General features: G+C 35.5%; 1 protein-coding gene across 1 annotated transcript in view; it reads left to right on the plus strand.

The window, feature by feature from the left end:
* The first annotated feature begins 458 nt into the window (after positions 1–458).
* LOC115889234 (potassium/sodium hyperpolarization-activated cyclic nucleotide-gated channel 1-like) overlaps positions 459–20,440 on the plus strand; it is a 111,922-nt gene continuing 91,940 nt past the window's right edge. Inside the window, exons 1-2 of the mRNA XM_030909179.1 lie at positions 459–550; positions 787–939. Of these exons, the coding sequence (XP_030765039.1) occupies positions 818–939 (122 nt within the window). The 5' untranslated portion in view covers positions 459–550; positions 787–817. The remainder of the gene's footprint in view (positions 551–786; positions 940–20,440) is intronic.

The following is a 20,440-nucleotide window of genomic DNA, read 5'->3' on the forward strand; positions in this document are numbered from 1 at the left end:
TCAGACACACCCTACAACGTATATTTGACAAATTATGATGACGTAACGTTGGACGATGGCTGAACAGACTGTACATTCTTTTTTATTGAGGTTTGCGGCAACTGCTCCACCCTGCCCCGCCGTAGCTACGTCCATGGTGTTAATTATATGCTGATGATGCTAACATGGTTAGAGAAACGCGCCAGTTAGGCAGTGTTAAAAGTAAAGTGTTTTGGTGTATTGCGCTGTTTTTGGTTTATTTAGCTGTAGATGATGTTCCATCCAGACGTCTAAAGAAAAGTTTTGCATGGGATTTTGAGTCATTGCATTAAACCAAAACTATATTGACATTTATTTTCCTAAAATAAGGTTTTTACTGGAGTTTTGTAGCAAAAACTATACTACACGTTTTATATTTCTATAAGTACTCAGTTTCTATGGAAACTAACGTAGCTGTCAATTTAAGCTGACAGAACAGCATGAGAACAACACTATGCCTGCAATATTTCAATTATTTTATCTTTACAATAAAATTCTCAAAAAACTGAGTAATTTGAATAATAATATTCATGTAAGTATTTTTTAATAATTATATACCTACTGGCCTCAAACTAAAATAATAGTTATTAAAACTAAATATCATGAGAATATGTAACTAACAACTAAATTCAAATAAAACATACAGCGAGATATTTAAATTCTATTAATGCCACAGTTTTATGGTGTTTTGTTGTTAACAATATTTTACAATGTTACTGTAACTTGAAAGAAGTTTTAATAATTTTTTTGTTTTTATAACCTGTGGAGTGATCCGAGATAATTACAATCACTTGTGAACATGGATTCTAGAAGAGAAGATACGAAACATCACAAGTGTGAGTTGCAAGATGGACGTGATGACATAGTAACATCTTTCATTGATGCTGGAATTTTCATTAACATAAGAAGAAGACTTAAAAGGTAAAATAACAGAGTGTATCGCACTGTTTAGTAAAAAACAACTAGATATCAGATTTTGAGTCTATAAGTGCTGTTTCACATGGAATCGCGCGGACCATCGTGTATTTTTTAAGGTCCGACGGAGTACTTTTATTTGTACTGCCCATCTGCGCATATAAAACAATGTATTTAATCATAGAGAATGTATGCGCGCGGATGGCCGTCGACTAAAGTCATCCGGACGGATGAAACGCGCCCATGTGAAAATAGTCATATAAACTCATGGTACTTGTTCAACCAACGGACGGGACGGTCCGTATGGATTTATCCGGTCCGTGTGAAACAACACAACAGGGACGAACAGCGCGGACGGTCCATGTGAACAGCATTTAGATTTTAACCAGGCCCTGTGCACTCTCCGCGAAACGTCAAACCGCGAAATTAGTGTCGCCTGGCGGGAGAAAGCGACAGCCAATAAGAATTTTTCTGTTTTATGATTGGTACCTGCTCAAAAGAGGGGCGACCGGCTGAATTTTAAAATTCTTCAATCTATCCCCGTCGTCATTTGGGTTTGTTCGTGGTTCGATCTAAATTTTTGTAATTGTTACGAAGTGTTATTGTGTTGACTTTTTAAAAATGGTGTAATATTGCTGTGTGCTGGGCTGTAAATCCTCTACTAAATCGTCGATTTTGCATAGTATGCCAATGGATAAAGAAGTAAGTGAACTTATGTTTTTGACCCGTTTAAAAATTCGTATATGTAGTTTTTTTAGGGTTATGCAAGTCCAGGAGTTAACAGATCCTCTAAAAAAAACTTGCATTTGAAGTATTTTAAAAAAATAAAGTAAAACATAAAGCCTTAAATAAAATTAAACAAGTCCCTTTATAAACTTTAATTTTTTTATTGCTTTTGTTGATAAATATTGTTTATATTATAATGTAAAATGTCTGTATAATGTGTATGTCTATAACGTAAGGTACTAATCTATATAACGAATTATTTTTTATTCAAATTGAATGGATAATATTATAGAATTATTTGATGATTGTTAATAAAATTTTTGTGTTTCATACTGGTTTTTGTATTATTGTTCCGTATCTTATTAGAAATATTATATACATATTGCTTTTTTTCTAAACGTGAAAGAATTAATATTGTTTTTTTTAGTTTTCTGTAAAATAAAAGTTATATTTTTAAAACGGTATTAATTCTTTCACGTTTGGTAAAAAAGCAATAATGCAATTCAATTTAAAATTCCCAGCACCTGGCGGGAAAAATGAAGATTTAGTACGTCTTCAACTCACCGAGCGCTGTAAAACGCGTTCTCGATAAACGACGAGAGTTGCCAAGCTAAATGTTTGTGGTCTGTGATTTTAACTTACTTTTTTACTATATTGGCAAGCAGCATCTTTAATTCTTTAATATACAGGAAGAATAAATATGCCTAACTAAACCAACAAAAACACATATTTAAAATGTATAAAAAATGTTTAAATAGAACCGATATTTTAGATTTTTTTACCGAGAATAGTTTATTTCTGTTGAATATTTGGGTCAAATAGAGTAAATCAGAACACTTTTGATAAACCAGACAAAAATATACTTGATATAAACTTAAACTACGCGGTACAAAAGAATGAAAACGGAATCAAAGAGAGCTTATAAGACAATTCAATAAATCTGCTGAAGGCAGTTGTCGGGGTCATTATGAACTTTTATTCTGTGCTCAATATAATACTTTCTAAATGTAAAACTTCATTCACATTCACACTTAAAATTTTGGATTTTTGTTTAGATGATTCCTGTGTCGCTATTGCTCTCCATACTCCCGATTCTCCACGGAGTTCCATGGTTTGACTAAATTATATACAGGGTGGCGCACCTCATTCGCCTCGGTTGATTATACGGAAACGGAAAGATGTAGAAACAAAATATTTTATGGGTATATGTGGGGAGACAATGTGCATAATTTAAAATTATTTTGAAATATACAGGGTGTTTCAGAACTAAGATCCATACCCAAGTTATATTTTTTCTTATGGAACACCTGGTATTTTATTTTATTTTTGGATTCTTGGGCCCAAAAAAAGGCATTTATTATAAGGGTTAAATATGTTTAAAATCTTTAGTTTTTGAGATATTTAAAGATATTTAAATTTGCATGCTGCAATAGAATAGACTATTAACACCCTGTACATTGCTGTTCAGAATTAATTCTTATGCTGAGTTTAAAGGTAGAGAAATAGACTTTACCGAAAAATGGTATTGGTTCCTTAAATTTACACAGGGCTATCAAAAGTTGCTGATCTATTTTAAGGATATATTTAATATAAAATCTTCGTTATTTCAAATGCAACACCCTGTATTTTTTTAAATAAGTTGAAGCAGATTCAAATGCTCTTTAAAACTATATTAGGGTTTCCTATACCTATCTAGCTCAGATTTTGAATAAAAAGCGATTTTTAAATAAAATTGCAATCAAGATGGCTGGTGTCGCCATGGCAGTTTTCTAGTGACAGTTAATAACTATTTTCAAAGTCGACATTAGTTTATGGACATTATTATTTATAATTTATAACAGTTAACTTAAATTTACCTACAATAGTTTAATAAGTAAGTATTCATTATTTTATCAAGAAAAATTAATCAGTATCTGCTGGGGCGGAACGAATAGATATGTTACTAGTGATATTATTTTGTGATTAAAATTGCTTCTTGGCCTCAAGGGCTTATGCTCAAAGATATCCAAATAGGAATCTTCCTGATAAGCGTTTCTTTGAAAAACTTGTCCTATTTCGCAGAGCTGTTAGTGTGGTTTATAAAAAAAACTATTAGGCAGAAATCTGTCATTGGAAGTGAATAAAATGAATTTGCCGTAATTGGCTATTTTATAGAAAATCCATATATCTACAAGTCATCGTAAAATAATTCAAAGAACTACTTCTTCGTTTTTCTTGATAGAATAATATACACACATTTAATAAATATTATTTATTAAACTATTGTAGGCAAATTAAATAAAAGTAAACTGGTATAAATTTAAATAAGTCCATAAACTAATTTCCATTTTGAAAATAGCTACTAACTGTCACTAGAAACTTGCCATGACAACACTAGCCATCTTGATTACAATTTTATTGAAAAATCGCTTTTTATTCAAAATCTGAGCCATATAGGTATAGGAAACCCTAATATAGTTTGAAAAAGCATTTAAATTTGCTTTGACTTTAAAAAAAAATACATAGTGTTGCATTTGAAATAACGAAGTTTTTTGTAAAATAAATATTAAAACAGACCAGCAATTTTTGATACCCCTGTATACATTTAAGGAAGGAATAATATTTTTCTGTAAAGTTTATTTCTCTACTTTTAAACTCAGCACAAAAACTAATTCTGAAAAGTAATGTACAGGGTGTTAATAATCTATTCTATTTAGCATGCAAATTTAAATGTCTTTAAATATCTCAAAACCCAAATGTTTTAAACATGTTGAAACCCTTATAATAAATACCTTTTTTTGGTCACAAGAATCCAAAAATGAAATAAAATACCGGGTGTTCCATAAGAAAATGTATAACTTTGGTACGGATCTTAGTTCTGAAACACCCTGTACATTTCAAAATAATTTTAAATTGTTCACATTACCTCCCCACATATATCCATAAAATATTTTGTTTCTACATCTTTCCGTTTTCGTATAATCAACCGAGGCGAATGAGGTGCGCCACCCTTTATATAAACGGGATTTGGTTTAAGTATTTAATACTCATTTCCAACTACAGCCTATTGCTGCCTTCCCGTTACCCTACGCCACACATCTCGATTTAGAGCGTCATCAGCTTCTAGGTTACGAGCTTCCATTGCTTCCATAACCGTTCCGTTCCAGGATTTTCTAGGTCTACCTCTCTTTCTTCTGCCCTGGGGAGCCCATTGAAAAACTCTTTTTGGCCACCTGTTCTCCGGCATACGCAGAACATGTCCAAACCATTTTAAGCTGGATTTTTCGATTCGATCTAGTACTGATGCATTCCGATGCATTCATGTTACGTAAATACTGTAAATCTACATTCCACAACTAACCAGTTAAAAATAAAAAGGGGAGTTAGGCAGGGCGATACCATGTCGCCAAAATTGTTTATTACTGTGCTTGAGCATGCATTCAAAATGCTGGCTTGGCAACAAAAGGAATAGTTATCGATGGAGAGAGACTCAACCACCTACGCTTTGCGGATGATATCGTTATAGTGTCAGATAGTCTGGGAGAGATCAAAGACATGCTTCAAGAACTTAACGATGCATTACACGAGATTGGGCTAACAATAAATGTTGACAAGACTAAGATACTGACTAATATGGTGCCCAGCGAACACATACAAATTCACAACAACAGAATAGAATTAGTCCACAAATATGTATACTTGGGCCATGAGATCAAAATAAGCAGAGATAACCAAACCTGTGAACTGTCTAGACGAATTACCTTGGGATGGGCGGCTTACGGAAAAATGAGGGACATCTTTAGAGCAAATATCCCAATACACCTGAAAAGAAAGGCATTTAACCAATGTATCCTCCCGGTTTTGACCTATGGCGCAGAGACACTCACTCTAACAAAAGCAACCGCAGAAAAATTGAGAGTGACACAGAGGCGGATGGAGAGATCTATGATTGGCCTGACTTTGAGAGATCGAGTAAGAAATGAAGAGATACGCCGACGTACGGGAGTGGATAACATTATCCAGCGAATCACAAAACAAAAGTGGAGATGGGCTGGACCATTGCTAGAATGGCAGACGGGAGATGGACCAAAAGACTTATAGAGTGGAGACCAAGAGCCGACAAGCGTAGCCAAGGCAGACCTCCCACCCGATGGACCGACTACCTGAAACGAAAACTAACTGGATTGCAACAGCTAAAAACCGCGAGAACTGGAGACGTTTGGAGGAGGCCTACGTTCAACTATGGACGTGAAAGGGGGCTGCGTGATGATGATGATTCATGATACGCCTGACCTCGATTTATGTCTTTTTTTCCATCCTAGATATACCTGCACTTCTTCTAAGGTAGTCCATTTCAACAACTTGGATTTTGCGCTTCGCGTCTGCACTCAGAGTCCATAGCTCTGAACCATAGCAAAGAACTGACTCTACCAATGTTCTCCAAGTCTCTTTTTAGTTGTTGCAGACAAGTTTCGGTCCCACCAGAGGCTGTTAAGACAGCCAATAACTTGTTTGCTCTTCTGAATTCGGGTTTGTTTTTCTACTTTGCCCAAACCCTCGTTGTTGATAGTAGCACCCAGGTATTTATGGTTGTTGTTGAATCTGGACGTTATCATTAATGAAGACTTCAAAACAAGCGTTGGAATTGACAGCTATGTATTCGGTCTTCTTTAGACTAACCTGAAGTCCCTATTTGTTGTATTCTTGATAAAGCCTCTTAGTCATGAACTCTAGATCGTATGAGTCCTGCGCAATCACGACCTGATCGTCTGCAAAGCTCAGGGTAAATAGTGTGTTGTCCTCAATGGGTATTCCCATACCTTGACATTTCGTCTTCCATTCCCTAAGGGCTACTTCGACGTAAGCGTTGAAGATCAGAGGAGATAAGCTGCATCCTTGTCGCAACTCTTTTGTGGTGTTAATTGGATTAGATAGCCTGTGTCCTATCTTAACATACGATTCACTTTCTTTGTATAGCTCTTTTATTATCTTAAGCAAAGGTCTATCTACTTCTAAGATATTCAAGACTTCCCATATCTTGCTGCGGGGAATAGAGTCGTACGCTTTCTCCAACTCAATAAATGCTAGATGGACTTCTTGATCTACTGCTATCTATTTTTTCCATCACCTGCTGGAGGACAAAAAGGTTATCTGTGCAAGATTTCCCGGGTGTGAATTCGCTTTGGTCTTCCGAGATTTTGTCACCAATACTGTCCCTGGGCCTACCCTGGAGCACCTTTCCAAAAAGTCTGCTGACCAAACTGTTAATGCTTAGGCCTCTGTAACAAGCGGGGTCGTTACGATTTCTCTTTTTAAAAATGGACACTATGTGAGCCACTCGCCATTCTCGGGGTAGTTTACTTTGCAGGCAGCACTGTTTAAATAGCTCTGCCAGATGCCAGCGCAGTCTTTGGGTTCCACACTTTAACAATTCCGCTACAATATTACCAGGACCTGGTAACCGCCCATTTTTCATTCTTTTGAGACTTTGATGTACTTCTCTTTCGCTTATCATTGTGCGTATCAAGTGCCTGCAAGGTTGTTCTCATCTTCTACCTCTTGGAATTCTGGTCGGTTTTCTGTCAGTAATTCTGCATAGTAGTTGCGCCATTTTTCTATATCCATTTTATTCAAGAGCTTGTCCGTTTGATTGGTTTTCATTTGTCGGATTGTTCTCCATACCTCAGTACTCCGTGCGCCCCCTATTAGGCTTTCCACTTACTGACACCTTCTTTCCCAAATATCTGCTTTTTCCTATCTTAATGGCGGCTCGTACGTCTCTATTTTTTTGCTTGTAATGATTCCAGTTAGTATATGTTCGGTCTGAGAGCCATCTTTGATAGAATTTTTGTTTGTCATTGATTAAGGCCTTTATGCTGTCAGTTATCCAAGCTGGTTCATCTTTTTTTTTCTGCATGTTCTGTTCACCTAAAACTTCGAAAGCTTCTTTTTTAATTAGGGTTTTTAGGTTGGTATACTCTAGTTCTACATCGTTACAGGCTTTCACTTCCTCTAGGGCTACATCTAATCTTCTCTGGTACAACCATTAAATACTGGCATCGTGTAGTAAATGAAGCTTGTACTTAATACGCTCAGATTCTTCAATTTCCAGTTCTTGTGATGTTGTGTATTCTATTCTTTTGGCTCTGCTCTGGAAAGGTACTACTAATTCTGCAACGACCAGACGGTGGTCGGATCCACAATTTGCTCCTCTCTTAACTCTGCAGTCTTTGAATTTGAGTTTCGATATTTGTTTAGCAATCATATAATCAATTATAGATTTTTGTTGCAGAGCGGGCCTTTCTCGGGTGTATCGATGAATCAATTTGTGTGGAAAGAAGCCGTTAAATATACGTAGACCATTCAGTTCGCAAAAATCAATTAACCTCTCTCCAGAATCATTAAGGACGTCCTCACCGTGTTTTCCAACCACTTTACTATCTTCTTTCTTACTAATTCTTGCGTTAAGGTCTTCCATGATTAAGACTTCCTGGCTCGGTTTTATTTCTGTGAAAACTTTTGAGAGTGCAGCATAATAAGAGTCTTTTTCCGCTTGGTTTGAATCATCTGTGGGCGCATAAGTACTTATTATTGACTAAATTATAATCGAATATACAGTGTGGTCCGAACTGTATTCCGGAAACTTCGGCAACATATTCTGCAGATAAAAATAAGTAAAAAAGTTCGTATAAATATATGTCCTAAAATGCTTAGTTTCGGAGATACAGGGTGTAGAACTTTCATTTTTATTTCAATTTTTAGTAACGTCAATATTTGGATGAAAATTGGTGTCTGGGAGTTTTTTGACATGAGAAATTTGATTTTTATGTTAATTTGACTCCTATTTGTAGAGGACACCACCTACATATTTTTAACTGGTTTGAAGAGTAATATATATGTTATATTGGTCCACCCAGTACGTTCACCCGGCAGGCCATATCCTATTGCAACACGTCCGGCGCACGTTGCGAAATCGCGAACGTATCATAATAATATTCTGTTGTTCTCACGATTATTGTCAATCTAATCATTATTTCTATTATAAAACCCAATTATTTTTGTTAATCAATAAGAGTAGTTTTAGTTGCTAAACGAGACTATGTCCGTTTAAATTTTTATAATTAAATTAAAATAAATTAATAAATAAAATAAAATATAAAATATTATAAATGTGTTTGGTTTGGTTTAAAAAAGTAAATAATTTTTTTTTAAAAAGTGAATCTCTGGTTAGAAGACTCTGACATATTTTACCTCGAAGGTGATAATTTAACTTTCACAAATGAAATCAAGCATACCATAGACACAAAGGGTGCAAAACCTATTTATACAAAATCCTATAGGTATCCCCAAATCCACAAGGAGGAAGTAAAACACCAAATTGGAAAAATGTTGGACCAAGGAATAATTCGACCATCTGTGTCCCCATGGTCATCACCTGTTTGGGTAGTACCCAAAAAATTGATGCTTCTGGAAATCAGAAATGGAGAGTAGTCATAGACTACAGGAAACTAAATGAAGTCAGTGTAGATGACAGATATCCCCTACCAAATATCTCTGACTTACTAGATCAGCTGGGAAGATGTCAGTACTTCACGACACTTGAACTCGCGTCAGGTTTCCACCAAATCGAGATCAAGCCAGAAGACATACCCAAGACAGCTTTTTCCGTGGAAAATGGCCACTATGAATTTGTTCGTATGCCATTTGGCCTGAAAAATGGCCCCTCCACATTCCAGAGGGTTATGGACAACATTCTTCTAGGAATACAAAACGAACGTTGCCTGGTATATATGGACGATATTATCATCTCTTCTCCGATCATCCACGAACATATGCAGCGCTTAAAAGAAGTTTTTAAACGACTCAGGAAAGCGAATCTTAAGATCCAGCCCGATAAGTGCGAATTCTTGAGAAAAGAAGTTGCCTATCTCGGACATATTGTAACAAAAGATGGAGTCAAACTGAATCCAGTTAAGATAGAATGCATCCAAAAGTTTCCAGAACCGAAGAATTCCAAAGAAATCAAATCTTTTCTCGGATTAGCAGGTTACTACCGCAGATTCATCTCGAATTTTGCGAAGATATCGAAACTATTGACTAAACTGTTAAAAAAAGATATACCATTCAATTTTGACACTGAATGTAAGTTAGCCTTTGAAGAACTAAAAAACACGCTAATTTCAGACCCAACACTCATCTATCCTAACTTTGAAGAACCGTTTCTACTCACCACCGACGCAAGTGCTTTTGCCATTGGAGCCGTATTATCACAAGGCCCTGTAGGTAAAGATCTCCCTATAGCTTTGGCATCGCGAACCCTTTGCCATGCGGAGACGAAATACTCTACCATCGAGAGGGAACTCTTAGCGATAGTATGGGCTGTAAAACATTTCAGACCATATCTGTTTGGAAGAAAATTCACCTTAGTTACCGACCACCGACCTTTAACATGGCTCTTCTCAATCAAAGACCCTGGAAGTAGGCTAGCTCGCTGGAGATTAAAGTTAGAAGAGTATAACTACAAAATTGAATATAAGCCTGGAAAAATAAATAAGAACGCCGATGCAATATCCAGAATTAAAATCAACCATTTCCAAGAATGTGCTAAGCTCCAAAAGAAAATAAATATTCTAGCATCCAATGAAGATGAGATCCAGGACACCGAAAATCCAGATGAGGAACACCAAGAAGATGATAGCGATACCGATGAAGAAGCTACTAGACAATACAAAAAATTTGTAGAATTGTACAAGACAAGATCAATAATCGATTACTCGAAAGTGGAATTTTCCAATTCACAGCTTCTGGATAAATCAAATAAAAACATAATAACATTCTTTCGCCAAAATAAACTGGAACAATTACATGAAGAAATAATAGACGACATTTTTGAAGAAAACTACAACTTTAGCCAATCAAAATTAAATATAGTATCCAGTAAAAAGGTAAAAGGACGAAAATATTTTATTATCCCAGTACCGTTTGATCCAGGAACTGTAGTAGCACACCTATTTTACGTACTTTTAAAAGGACAAGAAGAATTTAACAAAACTGACACCTACTGTGTAGAAAATAACCTAGATTTACCTATCTTAGAAACACTATCTTATATTTTTGCTGACAAAGACATAAAATTAAGAATATGCCAAAACACTGTCAAGACACCGAGCGAAGATGAAATACCTATTATATTGGAACAGTATCACAGAGTAAAAAACAATTTACACCGAGGCATAAATGAAACAGTCAGACGACTTAAAGCAAAATATAATTAGCCAAATTTAGCGAAAGATGTAGAAAAATACATTAAAAGCTGTGAGATATGTCAAAAGGTAAAAATATGTAGGAAAAATCTTAGTACGCCACTGGTCGTGACAGAAACACCGAAATCTCCATTCGAAAGAATTAACATCGACATATTTGAGTACCCTACGAGAAACTACGCTTTTAACAAAATTTACGCAAGCGTATCCCTTAAGTGACAAAAAGGCAGAAACAGTTGTAAATACACTTTTATTATTTTTTCAGCATTACGGAACACCTCTCAGAATACATTGCGACTATGGCCGTGAATTTGATAATACTCTGATGAAGGATTTATGCGAATTGTACGACATAAAATTAACCTTTTCTAGTGTCAATCACGCTCAGTCCAACGGATCCATAGAACGATGTGACGCGACCTTAGCTGAAACGATACGTGCAAACTCTGCAGAAAATCCTAATGAACATCCTTTCAAAGTCCTTCCTTATGCCGTGATATGTTACAATAATACTAGAAATAAAACACACGGTTTCACTCCATATGAGCTTATTTTTGGTCATACAGGAAGTAGAGCACCAGAAACTCTCTATAACCAAGAAAAATTAATATCTAAGTACATAAGAGACCTTAATAATCGTATGGAACATTATTATAAGATTGCACGCGAAAAAACTCAAAGACAAAAAGAAAAGTCTAAAGTCCGATTTGACCTAAAAGTATCAGCTGAAAAACCTGAATATAAAATTGGTGACAAAGTTTATGTAAAAGAATCTCAAATAAAAAGTAAATCAGAAAATAAATTTAATAGTCCATTTGAAATCACCGAAGTTTTTGAAAACTCTGCTATAGTTTTAAACCCACGTACTAAACAAAATTCAAAAATAAATTTCGACAGACTAAAACCGTATTTTGAATAAGAATTTCTTTCTTGCAGATTCTTTGGGCTGTTTTCAGTAGCTCTATGTCAATACACCATAACACCTATAAATAACACTCTTGGGGAATCTTCTTCCACGAAGACGGAACAATCAAAATATCAAACGATAAATGGACACTTCTGGTTTACAAAGACTTATCACCAATCAAACAAACAATTAGAAATAATGATAAAACACTGGATGACATAATTAACGCTTTTGCAATGGATGATTCCCCTAGAATGGTATCATTTAGATCTGAAATACAAACTCATGTTAGTCTTTTAAATCAAATTTCAAATTCGGTGAATTTAAAATATTCTGAACTAATAGCGGATACACAAAAATTTAATTATAGGAAAAGACGCGGAATATTTAATGGTATTGGTTCAGTTTGGAAATCAATAACAGGTAACCTTGATGCCTCAGATGGCGAATACTTTAATGAATGTATAAATAAGGTTTCTCAAGACGAAAGACATATTGAAACATTACTTAAGAACCAAATTTCAATCACAACTTCAGTAATAAAAAACTTTAATACAACTATTCAAAAATTGCAGATTGACGAAGAAACTTTCAATAGAGATTTAATCGAAATTAATCAATCGATAACAAACATTGCTGATGATCTCGCATTTTATCAAGCACAAATCAAAACACTAGAAATATGTGAGTTTCTAATGGAAAGTTATGCTTTTGTAGAAAACTATCTAAACGATGCTTTAAACGCTGTTGCTTTTGCTCGATTAAATATACTTCATAGCTCTATAATAACACCTAAAGATTTAATATCTGCCTTACAACAAGCCTCACAATCACTAAGGAAAAATAACCTTCCTCTTCCAGTTTACTCTTCGAGCGTTGCTCACTACATTGATATAATTGAGTTAGATGCTGTTCAGACAGACCTCAGAATAGTATTTGTTTTGAAAGTACGTCACTGCAAATCCACATAATCCAAGACTGGTAGACAACTTTAAAGCAGCCAACAACACGCTTCGAAGAGAACTGCGCCAAGTAAAGGATAACCGGTGGTCACAAAAAGCGAATCAGATTGAAGAGTACGCCACGCATCACGATTATCGTAAATTCTTCGAGGCTGTAAAAGAAGTATACGGCCCAACTAAGAAGGTAAGCTGCCCAATCATGGCTCAAAATGGCGAACTTCTAAAAGAGGAAGAACAAATCAGAAATCGCTGGAAAGAACATTACAGCCATATCCTTAACCAAGAAAACAACCCCAATATAGAAGCACTAAACACAATTCCTCAGTACAAGAAATAAAGACCTCCATAAAACAGCTTAAAAACAACAAATCAGCTGGCTGTGACGCGATTCCGGCGGAAATCTATAAGTGTGCAAGTAAAGAACTTATTGGTCATCTTAAGGCTCTCTTTGATGTCGTATGGGAAAGCGGAGAGGTACCTCAGGATTTTCGCAATGTGAATATAGTTAATATATTTAAGAACAAAGGAAGTGCATCAGACTGCGGAAATTACCGGGAAATTTCGCTATTGGCTATCGGCGGAAAAATTCTTGCAAAAATAATGTCAAACCGCCTGCACCCATATATAGAAAAAATCCTTCCAGAATCGCAAACTGGTTTTCGTACCAATAGCGGCACCTTCGATTCCGTATTTTCCATCCGTCAACTACAGGAAAAAGTAAAAGAGCAGCAGTCTAAACTTTATGTTGCATTCATCGATCTAACAAAAGCCTTCGACTCTGTGAACAGAGATGCGCTTTGGGCAATTATGGAAAAGTTCGGAGTACCCAACAAATTTCTTACAATGTGTAAAAGCCTCCATAACAACAACAAGTCAAGAGTGTCACATCATGGATCACTGAGCGATCCATTCCTGGACAAATACAGGAGTTAGGCAGGGATGTGTCTTAGCGCCTCTCCTATTCAACATATTCATGGTAGCGCTCTCCATTATGAAGGACAGCAAACTGCAGGAGAGAGGATTGGGCATTAGATACAGATATGACGGCAGTCTGTTCAACATAAAAAGACTCAGGGCAAAAACACGTACAAAATTTATCACAGAACTTCAATACGCTGACGACTGCGCTCTAGTTGCAAACACGGTACAACAATTACAAGAAATGTTGAACACATATACCTGGGCATACGAGGCTTTGGGCCTTAAGCTGAACATCGGCAAAACTAAAATCATGTGCACTCCCCCGGAAGATCACAACAATGCTATAAAAATCGGAGAAGAACTATTCGAATATGTGGCGGAATTCAATTACCTTGGCAGTTTGATTTCGGAAAAGGCCAATATTGACTCTGAAATTCAGCACAGGATTAGTAGCGCCTCAAGAGCATTCTGGAAATTAAAAGACAGGGTTTTCTACAATCATGACTTGAGTACAAAAACAAAACTTGCAGTATACCGAGCAATTATAATCCCCACCATGATATATGGGAGCGAAACCTGGGTGCCTTACCGCCGACACATGAACGCATTGAACAAGTTGCAACAGAGACACCTTAGACAACTCTTAAGAGTCCGGTGGTTCCATCATGTCTCAAACGTATCGGTCCTTGAAAAATCTAACTGCGAGAGTATTGAAGTCATGGTCACAAAATCCCGCTTAAGATGGGCTGGTCACATATGCAGAATGCAAGAAAACCGCATACCAAAATCTCTGCTTTACGGTGAGCTTGTAGACGGTAAGAGGAGGCCGGGTGGACAACTGAAAAGATACAAGACATTTTCCACGAAAATTTAAAGGGAATTAACATGCAGAATGAGTGGCAAAAAGCAGCTCACAATAGAACTCAATGGAGAAGGGTTGTAAACTCAGTTAACAGCGGCAACCAAAAAGTAAAGATGCAACAAAGCAATGAGATTTTTGAATGTCCGGAGTGCGGTAGGCAGATAACATCACGTATCGGGCTTTTCAGTCACAGAAATGCTGATGAAAGAAAACGCCTTGCGTGACCATCTTTTTTATGTGTGTCGAATACTCGTCAGCGAGTAACGGCTGTATGTATGTATGAATATTAGTCATAGTTGCCAGGTCTAGGAAATTTCCCTAAATCTAGTAAGAATTAAAATTTAAATCATAGAAGTAAATTTTCGGAAAACATATTTTTTAGACAAAATTTAATGTGTTTTAATTTTGTTCCCAAACTTGGCATTTCTAATAGTATCATCAGAAAATATCTTTTAATAATTATACACTACTCAAAACAATTATCGCATATTTGAATAAAAGTAATTATTACATATTTCTAACTGAAGCATGCATTTTTCTGTCTTTCTGTTGTGAGTTTTTTAGGATAATTAGGGTATGCACTGACATTTTTAGTCGGCCGACTTTGGACTTGGTTGCAAAGGTGAAAACAATACATTTTTATGGAGCCGATCGGGCCAATATTTGATTACATTGCGTAGCCTTAGGCTATGCGCTGACAGGTAATTTTAATCGGCCGACTATTTAGTTGCATATTTGTAACCAATATATTCTTATGGATCTATATGAATATATTCTTATGGTCCACGTGCAGTCAAATAGTCGGCCGATCGACTTCATAAGTATGTATTGTTTTCACTTTTGCAACTAAATAGTCGGCTGACTAAAAATTATAGGTCTGCGCGTAGGCTTGTTTTATCGAATTTCCCTCCACAGTCCAAGCCAGGGAATTCAAAATGTCTTCTCAAATTAATATTTTTTTAGAAAATATGCGATAATTGTTTTGAGTAGTTTATTTTTTTTTAAATGTAATTTTTCTTTATTGAGATTTAAAACAAAAATTCTAACCAGAAAACGAAAACTACTCTAACTAATGATATTATTTGACAATATGCTATTAGTTATGCAGAGGTTGTTAGAGGAAGTTTATCTGGCAACACTGAGTACAGTCTCGAATTATCATCGGTATCGGACTCGATTTGTGCTCCCACCATGCTCATTCTTAATCCCGCCTACACGTTTACGAACCGGCAACACTGTATCCCCCATTTTATTTTGCGTCTCTCTCTGTCAACCGGTCAATTGTATTATTCTCTGTCGTATCAATTAAAATCATATACAGAGTAATTAAATGACCAGGACTGTATAGTGTACAGAATAGTGATGGGTTGTTATTTAACTATCTGTTATTTTATAACAATTATTTATAAATAACATAACGCAACCGTTACCACTTCTAAAAAATAACAGATATAAAATAACGACACGTAGAGATCGGCCGCTCGTGAAACGAAAAACGAAGTCGGCGCTCTGCACCGCCACGAAATTCTATGCTGCTCGAAGCAATTCCAGAAAACAACTAGTATGGATGGAAAACATGTTATTTCGTCAACCATCGATACACGCGGCGAGACAACGGACAACGGAGTGGGGAATGCGCTACGGCGAACGTAGCTGCTTCGGTCGATGCCGTCGATGGTCGTATGGGGTTGCAACAGCTTAAAAATAATAGGATATAAAAGGAGCAGGTTTTTTGAAACAGTTGCGGGCATAACGCCTGCCGGTCGAGATAACAGGAGTGGGAAAGGAACGCTGCTGCATCGGTCGATTGTCGATGGGGGCTCGCAACGGATTGGAGAAGCAGTCATTTTAGATACGTTGTTTTTCAACCTGTTACGAGCATAACAGGGCGGCGCACGGTGGTGTATTAGCATGAAAAAGGTGATCGAAATTTGAAAAAGCAAATGTGTTTAAGATTTTCCAAAAAAAGATAAATGATAAGTTAAATCATGTCTGCCATGAATGGCGTTGCTATGGGTGTGTTTAGTTGCATTCATTCGTTTCAACGAAACGTCAAAGTTGTTACTTCTCACAGACAAGAGGTAAATGGCTAAATTTTATGTTAAAATTATAAATTGTTGTTGTTCTTGTGCTCTTTTTACGTTTATATTATTGTTTTGATTGAAAATGGCTCAGCAAGCTGCAGGTATATATTCTACAAGAACGTATTATTTATTTTGATATTCTCTATACTAACGATTTTTTTTGCAACTAAAAGTCCTAACTTTTAGTTGCAGCCTACTGTCAGAAAATTTGATTAAGTTTGTGACATTTTTATTATACTTAGAGATTTAGTTGCGCATTTCGAAGAATTCAGCATATTGTCTATATACGTTTTACTTAGTAAACATTGGGCTTTCATACAGTAAAATAAAATACTGCGACTTTTTGCGACTTTGCTGATAAAATGAGAAAAACATTCTTGGTTTCCTCTAATTTGCCAATCAGTGATATACTAAGGCGTGGTGTAAACCGCGATGGCATTGTTGTGTACAAAGCGATCGCATTAGTGCCATTAGCAGTATAGCACAATTTGGCATTAGTAGCGACTTTAGTGGTATCGGCATTGCTCGCGGATCAGTCGTAGCGGATCAGTTGCGATATTACTACTGGCATTAGTGGCATTGACCGTGGAAACACTGGAACAGTGATTTTTCTTTTTTTAGAATCGACGAATTATCCTTTATTTTGTCCATATTATTTCCTCTTTAATTGAAAATAGCAATAATTTATATAGGTCTACATAAAAAAATTTCGATCAACTATCTGTGTCAAATACCCCACTGTGCGGCGGTCGAGATAATCGGAGTGGGAAAGGAACGCTGCTGCATCGGTCGATTGTCAATGGAGGTTCGAAATAGGTTGGAGAATAACGCATCAGTTGTTTTAGATACATTGTTTTCCAACCTGTTACGAGCATAACGGCGGAGGTCGAGATATTATGGCGCTGTATGTTTCAGTACTTACTTATTAAGTTTCAATATTTAGGTATTTATTTATTCTGAAAAATTTTCAGAATAATATTTTAAGATTTTTTAAAAATGTATACAGGGTGTTTTGAAAAATCTGGTCATTGATTAATCATGATCCTGCTTAAAGCCCTTGACGTAAAAAGCTGATTTTTGGAAAACGGATTGACTTTAGGGTGTAGAGGTTCGATAAGAAGGGATTTTTCGAAACTCGAATTCTAAGGGGGTGAAACTACCCTCAAATATTAGAATATTTTTTTATTTAAAAACCGGTGAGTTTTTCGGAAAAACTCTGAAAACACTTATATTTTATTATGTTGTTTTACATATTTTAAGATTTTTTAAAAATATATAGAGGGTTGGATTACCATCTTGGACTTGAATGTAAAAAAATAAAAGTCGACCGGTATCGATGAAATACCAATTTATTTAATAAAAAAATGTATTAAAGAATTTTCCGAAATTATTGCAACAATTTTAAATAAGTCTTTAGAATTTTCACATTTTCCTTCATTTTTAAAAACGTCATGTGTGGTACCAATTTATAAGAAAGGTGAGTCGATCTCAGTAAATAATTACAGACCAATTGCATTATTAAATATCATTTCAAAAGTAATGGAAAAGGCAGTATCCTTACAAATTAATAATTTTTTTGGAAAAAAATAATATTCTTGCAAAAGAACAATATGGTTTTAGACAGAGTTGCTCAACAGAAACAGCTGCTTCTCACCTTGTACAATATATTCACGATAGACTGGAAAATAAAGTGTTGGTCGTGGGTTTGTTTTTTGATCTTTCTCGAGCTTTCGATAGTTTGGACTTCGAGTTTATTATGGAGAAAGTGCAAGCGGTAGGTTTAAGGGGAAATCTTGCTGGTTGGATAAGATTGTATTTAAGCAATAGAGACCTCGTTGTAAAAATAAATGAAGTAAAATCTTCCAGTTTTGTTATAGAGTCCGGTGTGCCCCAAGGCAGTGTCCTGGGACCGTTGCTTTTTTTGATTTTTATTAACGACCTACCTGACTACATAACAACAGGTCGGGTGTTTTTGTATGCTGATGATACTTCGGTAATGTTGTCAGCAAAGACCGAAATGGTTATACAACAATTTAGCGCATGGTGCAATAGAAATAAGTTAATGATAAACCATTCTAAAACTGTATGTGTTAATTTCTATTTTAGTCAAAATCCGATACAAGATAATTTAGTTACAAGTCTAGATAAAAATATTGTCATTAAACCGGAAAAAAACTGTAAAATTTTTGGGAACTACACTTGATGAAACTTTGAGCTGGTCAGATCAAATAGAAATTGTGTGCAAGAAATTTTATATTAGGGTTATTACGCACTCCTTAACTTGAGAGACTCGGTTAATGAAGAGGGTCTTTTGAGTGCATACTGCGCACTGATATACTCCGCTATGTCCTATAATATTGCGGTTTACGGTTGCGCAACTCGCAGCCAAAGAGTTTTTATTGCCCAAAAGCGGGTACTCCGCTTAATTTACGGGTTGACACCCTTGCAATCGTGCAGAAGTATTTTTAAAGAAAAAAAGATATTAACGTTTATATCCATATATCTCCTAAGCATTCTATGCTATGCATTCAAAAACAGAAACTCCTATGATACGATTGCTGACGTCCATGACTATGGAACTAGAAACAGGGAACTGTTCTATATCGGCAAAGTATCGTATAGCCGGCATAAGAAATCTCCTTCGTGTGCCAGTAAACATTTTTTTAATATGCTACCATCTGAACAGCGTAATATTACCAGTTTTCAAGTATTTAGAAAAACAATTAAAGACATTTTAATCCAACAGTGTTTTTATAGCATTTCTGAATTTATGGACTATTTCAATAAATAATTTTTTACTTTTATACATTTAGTGTTTATACATATTTTATGTCTTGTGTGTATTTATTTCATCTTAGATTAATTTTTTATATGTTCCTTTTATTTGACATGTCCAAATTCAATGTATATTTGTGGATAAATAAATATATATATATTATAATGTTTATAATAATGTTTAAAACAACTTTTTTAGAATTACTTAATATTAAAACTTGTGCTAAAACTTAATTGTATTTATTCTAAATTAAAAAAAACCTAATAAATAATCACAATATTTATGTAATATTATTACATAAATTTATTATATTTATGTATGTTTTTATTATGTAAGGCTGTACTTAAACTGCCGTTAAACGGTAGCTTACTAAAATGCCGTTAATAGGTATGACGTCGTTGATGTGACGCACTTGACGGCTTGTGTGTATATATGAAATATAGAAATTTTACAAGGACTAACCAACGCTATCCACCCCACCAAATAACCAACTTAACCAACGCAACTAACCTCGACACTGATAAAAAATATAAAAAACAAATATAAATTAGTAAAAATCAACCAACCCCACCAAATAACCAACTAACCAATGAATTAACACCCTCCAAATAACCACGCTAACCAACCCGCCAAAAACTAAACCAATCCAACTAAAAAGAGTGAAACCAATGCAATAAGATCACGCTATAAGCAAAAAAAATATAAAAAAGTCTTGGTCGGCGTGAGATTTGAACCACGGACCATTCGCTTACGAAGCGATAGACTCAGCCACTGACCCACAGGTGCTCTTGCACAATGCTTAAGGCCAGGCATTACTTCCCGCCGACATGAACGACGTCACAATATCTATTAACGGCATTTTAGTAGGCTACCGTTTAACGGCTGTTTAAGTACATCGTAAATGTAATAAAATACATGTCAATAAAACGAAAGTATGTTTGGTGCTCTTTTTAGCTTGTTCACCAACCTCTGCGCTGATTAGATACATATCACATGCCATGCTTTATGCGCCATGCTTTTTTTTTGA

This window comes from Sitophilus oryzae, unplaced genomic scaffold (genome assembly GCF_002938485.1).
Source record: "Sitophilus oryzae breed Bouriz unplaced genomic scaffold, Soryzae_2.0 scaffold_811_pilon_pilon, whole genome shotgun sequence".
NCBI classification, from domain to species: Eukaryota; Metazoa; Arthropoda; class Insecta; order Coleoptera; family Curculionidae; genus Sitophilus; species Sitophilus oryzae.